Source organism: Pelophylax lessonae (genome assembly GCF_965119305.1).
Source record: "Pelophylax lessonae genome assembly, chromosome: 13".
Classification (NCBI taxonomy): domain Eukaryota; kingdom Metazoa; phylum Chordata; class Amphibia; order Anura; family Ranidae; genus Pelophylax; species Pelophylax lessonae.
Genome location: NC_138780.1, coordinates 193,109,934 through 193,116,537, shown reverse-complemented (window position 1 = coordinate 193,116,537; position 6,604 = coordinate 193,109,934). Strand labels below are relative to the sequence as shown.

Below are 6,604 nucleotides of genomic sequence, written 5' to 3'. Positions count from 1 at the left end.
TCTTTTTGTCCGCATCCTTCAAGTGGCCGTATAGAATAATTTAGAAGTTTTGGTAAAGTCGTTTCTTTTTTTTTCTGTATATTTTGGAATACCTGTATGAAAGTTATTACACTATACAAAATAAAGCAGCATCACTCGACACCTCTCCAGAAGACGCTAACCTCGACTGAACCTTTTTTTGGGTCGCCTATGACCTGGCGCTGGGTTCCCATGGCAAAGTAAGGGTTAAGCATCCTTTTACATTCAGATAGAAGTGAGGCTCGCCAGGCTCGTTCAGCGGACAGGACAGTGTCGGTTTTCCCTCAGAGTCTCAGGAACGGTCGCCTCGCTAGTGGACAACGAAGGTTTTATCTGGGTCTACGAGCTACAGGGAGCACCGGTCAAAAGTCGTCCTGACACATTGGCAAGTTGACGAAGGTGAAGACGTTGTATTCGATGAGGACGGAGAAACACAGGAAGATGACGTACAGGAAGAGCACGTAGTATCCCAGCCTCTTGTCCAGTTTCCAATTGTTGACGTGCACGCCGGTGACCTGAAACGGGATGGAGAAATATTTGTATTGATGGACATTTAATGGTAGGCTTAAAGAGGTTCTTTTCTTAGCCCACCCCCAACCAACTGATACACCCACACCGCTCCATCTATACAAGTCCCTGGAAACACCCTGTACTTCCCAGTATGGGGGAGCATGTGACCATTTTCCTGGTATGCAGAGCATGTGACCTTCTTCCCAGTATGGGGGAGCATGTGACTAGTATCGGTGAGCATGTGACCTTCTTACCAGTATGGGGGAGCATGTGACCTTCTTCCCAGTATGGGGGAGCATGTGACCTTCTTCCCAGTATGGGGGAGCATGTGACCATTTTACTGGTATGAGGAGCATGTGACCTTCTTCCCAGTATGGGGGAGCATGTGACCATCTTCCTGGTATGAGGAGCATGTGACCTTCTTCCCAGTATGGGGGAGCATGTGACTAGTATCGGTGAGCATGTGACCTTCTTCCCAGTATGGGGGAGCATGTGACTGGTATTGGTAAGCATGTGACCTTCCTCCCAGTGTGGGGAAGCATGTGACCTACTTCCCCGGCAAAATGAGGGGGGCATGTAATCAGCATGGGGAGAATGTGACCTCGGTACGGGTATGGGGAAGCATATCACCGGTATGAGGGAGTATGTGACCTTCCTGGTATGGGAGAGCATGTGGCCAGTATGGGGGAGCATGTAACCTCTTTCCTGGTATGGGAGAGCATGTGACCAGTATGGGGGAGCATGTGGCCTTATTCCTGGTATGGGGGGGCATGTAACCAGTATATAGGAGCATGTAACTGGTATTGGTGAGCATGTGACCTTCTTCTCAGCATGGGTGAGAATGTGACCTCCTTCCATGTATGGGGAAGCATATCACCGGTATGATGGACTCCTTCCCGGGATGGGGGAGCATGTGACTGGTATTGGTAAGCATGTGACCTCCTTCCCAGTATGGAGGAGCATGCGACCTCTTTCCCAGTATCAGAGAGCATGTGACCTCTTTCCTGGTTTAGGGGAGCATGTGACCAGTATAGGGGAGCATGTGACCTCCTTCCTGGTATGAGATAGCTTATGACCAGTATAGGGGAGCATGTGACCTCCTTCCTGGTATGAGGGAGCATGTGACCAGTATGGGGGAGTATGTAACCTCTTTCCTGGTATGGGAGAGCATGTGGCCTTATTCCTGGTATGGGGGAGCATGTAACCAGTATGTAGGAGCATGTAACTGGTATTGGTGAGCATGTGACCTTCTTCTCAGTATGGGTGAGAATGTGACCTCCTTCCATGTATGGGGAAGTATATCACCGGTATGATGGACTCCTTGCCGGGATGGGGGAGCATGTGACCAGTATGGGAGAGCATGTGACCTCCTTCCCAGTATGGAGGAGCATGCGACCTCTTTCCCAGTATCGGAGAGCATGTGACCATTATGAGGGAGCATGTGAACTCTTTCCTGGTTTAGGAAAGCATGTGACCAGTATAGGGGAGCATGTGACCTCCTTCCTGGTATGAGGAAGCTTATGACTAGTATGGGGGAGCATGTGACCTCCTTCCTGGTATGAGGGAGCATGTGACCAGTATGGGGGAGAATGTGACTTCCTCCTTGGTATTGGGGAGCATGTGACCAGCATGGGGGACCTCACCAATATTTTAAGGTACGGGGGAAGCCCAACCCTGTGTAAGCTCTGACACAGACCAACACGGATCTTAATCAGGGTTTAGACCCAGGGCACCAACAGACAAAACTGGGGAGTCAGAGGAGTGTGCCAAAGGTGTGTATTAGTGGGAGGGGGTGGGCTAGTAGAGAGCCTGTCAACCTATTCTGATGAATTCCAGTGAATGTGACTGATCTTATTTTGAGCTGCACTTCAGATAAGGCTGACTAAATTACTCCTTTGCTATATTTTTCTGCAAAACTTCACCCATGTTAACATTTATTTATAACTTATCAACATGGAAAGCTGCCATTCAAATAGAGAAGATCGTCTACCAAACAGAGCAAAAAATAGTTGCCAAAATCTATAAAGGTATTACACCTAATTTACCAAATTTTCTGATGGCTACTCTGATCATTAAAGTGGAGTTCCACCCATTTTTGGAACTTTAGATCTTTGTAATCCCCTTTAAAATGGCTTTTACCAATGGAAACTTTTTTTTTTTTTTTTTTGCTAGTAAATACCTTAATTTTGGCTTTATTCCTCCTCTCCTCACTTCCTGGTCCGATCGGCGATGACGTCATTCGGCGATCCGCAGTGTCTGCTGGGATGTATTCTACTTGCAGTAGCTGTATCTGTACTGAGCCGTGCCTGCCCCGCTTCCGCCCCGCCTCCTCTCATTGAATTGCATTGTATGAATGTATTAAGGCTGTTCTCTGCCCAGCCTCCGCCCCGCCTCCTCTCATTGAATTGCATTGTATGAATGTATTAAGGCTGTTCTCTGCCCAGCCTCCGCCCCGCCTCCTCTCATTGAGTTGTATTGAGAGGAGGCGGGGCGGAGGCTGGGCAGAGAACAGCCTTAATACATTCATACAATGCAATTCAATGAGAGGAGGCGGGGCGGAGGCTGGGAAGAGAACGGCCTTAATACATTCATACAATGCAATTCAATGAGAGGAGGCGGGGCGGAGGCGGGGCAGGCACGGCTCAGTACAGATACAGCTACTGCAAGTAGAATACATCCCAGCAGACACTGCGGATCGCCGAATGACGTCATCGCCGATCGGACCAGGAAGTGAGGAGAGGAGGAATAAAGCCAAAATTAAGGTATTTACTAGCAAAAAAAAAAAAAAAAAGTTTCCATTGGTAAAAGCCATTTTAAAGGGGATTACAAAGATCTATGTATTCCAACCTATTAAAAATGGGTGGAACTCCGCTTTAAAATTTTGCATAGCAGCACTGTGCAGTATACTATAATCCCAGCAGGTGGCGATCTAGTCTTCTTTACACATATTCAGCCATTTCAACTTTTAGCTGTGCTGAAAGAAGCTCCTTGTTTACAGAACTCATTGATTCATGATCGCAATGACTCTTCCTTTTTCACATGGCGGTTTTAGTCAAACAAAGGGAGCTGCAAAGAAAGGTACACTGCTGGGCTGCCTCTTTAGTTAAAATGGTTGAAAAGGCTTGTTTTTTTTTAAACCTCCTCTTCTGGGGTCCCCTTCCAGCACTGTATGCTCCTCCTCTTCTGTGTCTCCCCCCATAGCAAACTGCATGGGCACAACTGGGACACACACAGAGTGGCTAGGCCCTGCCCCAGGATTTGATTGACAGCAGCAGGTACCAATGGCTCCTGCTGCTGCCTTTGTGTTCTGTGAGGAGAGGAACACAGACCAGAGCCACTGCAGACGGGCACAGTGCTGGATCATGATAGGACTCAGGTAAGTATGAGTAATCAACTGATTACAGGGTTGGCAGCAAGTGATTGATAGATTACAAGACCCATTCCATCTGACACTTGATAGTGAAGGTAAAACCCAGAGAATCACCCTTTGAAGGAAACAGATCATGTTTGCTCCACCTGGGCTACATGCCTAGAATCTATTTATTCTGAATTGCTCCACTTAATTGAGAAAAAACATAATATTTCAGCAAAACAATTGGACATGAGAGTTAGTAATAGTCAATACTCACTGTAAGGGCCACAGATCCCAGCAAGAGTATTACTGAGTAGACAAGCCCTTTGCTGTTTATCTTCACCTGTAACAAAGAAGCCATATGTGAAACTTAATCTAAAAGGTGAGGAGCTAGGTTTGGCTTGGGAGTTGGAAGAAGGACTAGGTTTAATTTTCGGTGTGGGCTAGGTTTGGCTTGGAGCAGGGGACAGGGCTACATTTGGTTTAGGGGTGGGAGTAGTGCTACATTTGGTTTGGAAAAGAGGGCTAGGTTTGAAATAGGGGAGAAGACAAGACTATATTTGGTTTGGAGTGGGGGCAGGGCTACATTTGGTTTGGAAAAGAGGGCTAGGTTTGAAATAGGGTTGAAGACAAGACTATATTTGGTTTGGAGTGGGGGCAGGGCTACATTTGGTTTGGGAAAGAGGGATAGGTTTGAAATAGGGGAGAAGACAAGACTATATTTGGTTTGGAGTGGGGGCAGGGCTACATTTGGTTTGGGAAAGAGGGCTAGGTTTGGAAAAGGGTTGGGGACAAGACTATATTTGGTTGGGTGGGGGCAGGACTACATTTGGTTTGGAAAAGAGGGCTAGGATTGGAATAACGGAGAAGACAAGACTATATTTGGTTTGGAGTGGGGGCAGGGCTACAATTGGTTTGGGAAAGAGGGCTAGGTTTGGAATGTGGTTGAGGACAAGACTATATTTAGGGTTGGGGCAGGGCTACATTTGATTTGTAAAATAGGGCTAGGTTTGGAATAAGGGAGAAGACAAGACTATATTTGGTTTGGGTTGGGGGTAGGGCTACATTTGGTTTGGGAAAGAGGGCTAGGTTTGGAATAGGTGAGAAGACACAACTATATTTGGTTTAGGGTGGAGGCAGGGCTACATTTAGTTTGGGGTGGAGGCAGGGCTACATTTAGTTTGGGGTGGAGGCAGGGCTACATTTGGTTTGGGAAAGAGGACTAGGTTTGGAATAGAAGAGAAGACATGACTATATTTGGTTTAGGGTGGAGGCAGGGCTACATTTAGTTTGGGGTGGAGGCAGGGCTACATTTGGTTTGGGAAAGAGGGCTAGGTTTGGAATAGGGGAGAAGACATGACTATATTTGGTTTGGCGTGGGGGCAGGGCTACATTTGTTTGGAAAAGAGGGCTAGGTTTGGAATAGGGTTGAGGACAAGACTATATTTGGTTTGTGGTGGGTGGTAGGACTACATTTGGTTTGGGAAAGAGGGCTAGGTTTGAAATAGGGGAGAAGACAAGGCTATATTTGGTTTGGAGTGAGGGCAGGGCTACATTTGGTTTGGGAAAGAGGGCTAGGTTTGGAAAAGGGTTGGGGACAAGACTATATTTTGTTGGGTGGGGGCAGGACTACATTTGGTGTGGAAAAGAGGGCTAGGTTTGGAATATGGTTGAGGACAAGACTATATTTAGGGTTGGGGCAGGGCTACATTTGGTTTGTAAAATAGGGCTAGGTTTGGAATAAGGGAGAAGACAAGACTATATTTGGTTTGGGTTGGGGGTAGGGCTACATTTGGTTTGGGAAAGAGGGCTAGGTTTCGAATAGGGGAGAAGACATGACTATATTTGGTTTGGCGTGGGGGCAGGGCTACATTTGTTTGGAAAAGAGGGGTAGGTTTGGAATAGGGTTGAGGACAAGACTATATTTGGTTTGTGGTGGGGGGTAGGACTACATTTGGTTTGGAAAAGAGGGCTAGGATTGGAATAGCGGAGAAGACAAGACTATATTTGGTTTGCAGTGGGGCAGGGCTACAATTGGTTTGAGAAAGAGGGCTAGATTTGGAATAAGGGAGAAGACAAGACTATAATTGGTTTGACATGGGGGCAGGGCTACATTTGGTTGGGAAAAAGGGCTAGGTTTGGAATAGGCTTGAGGACAAGACTATATTTGTTTTGGGGCGGAGGCAGGGCTACATTTGGTTTGGGGTGGGGCAGGGCTACATTTGGTTTGGGGAAGAGGGCTAGGTTTGGAATATTGGAGAAGACAAGACTATATTTGGTTTTGGGTGGGGGCAGGGCTACAGTTGGTTTGGGAAAGAGGGCTAGGATTGTTATAGGGGAGTGGGCAGGATTGGTTTAGGGGTGAGGGCAGGACTAGGTTTGGTTTGGATGAGCAGGCAAGCTAGGTTTAGTTTGGAGGGGGTTAATGCTAGGTTTAGGTTGGGAATAGAGGTAGAGCTAGGCTTGGCTTAGACTAGGGGACATATCTAGGTTAAGTTTTGAGGAGGAGACAGGGCTATAGTCATTTCAGGGATAGGGTTGGCTTGGTGGGGCTTGGGTTGGACAAAGGTAGGTTCTGGGAAGGGGACAGGGCTACATTAGTTTGGGGATAGGGTCAAAGTTTGGTTTGAGGGTGGGACCAGGGTAAGTTTGTCAAAAGCTATAGACAGAGCCATGTTTCATTTGGGGAGGGGCAATGCAAGATTCGGTGTAGGGCAGGGCCAG

General features: G+C 47.3%; 1 protein-coding gene across 1 annotated transcript in view; it reads right to left on the bottom strand.

The window, feature by feature from the left end:
• Positions 1 to 209: 209 nt before the first annotated feature.
• Positions 210 to 6,604, bottom strand: part of SLC24A4 (solute carrier family 24 member 4) — a 224,737-nt gene continuing 218,342 nt past the window's right edge. Inside the window, exons 14-15 of the mRNA XM_082275860.1 lie at positions 4,158 to 4,249; positions 210 to 533 (exon numbers count right to left, since the gene is read on the bottom strand). Coding sequence (XP_082131986.1) covers positions 381 to 533; positions 4,158 to 4,249 — 245 coding nt within the window. The 3' untranslated portion in view covers positions 210 to 380. The remainder of the gene's footprint in view (positions 534 to 4,157; positions 4,250 to 6,604) is intronic.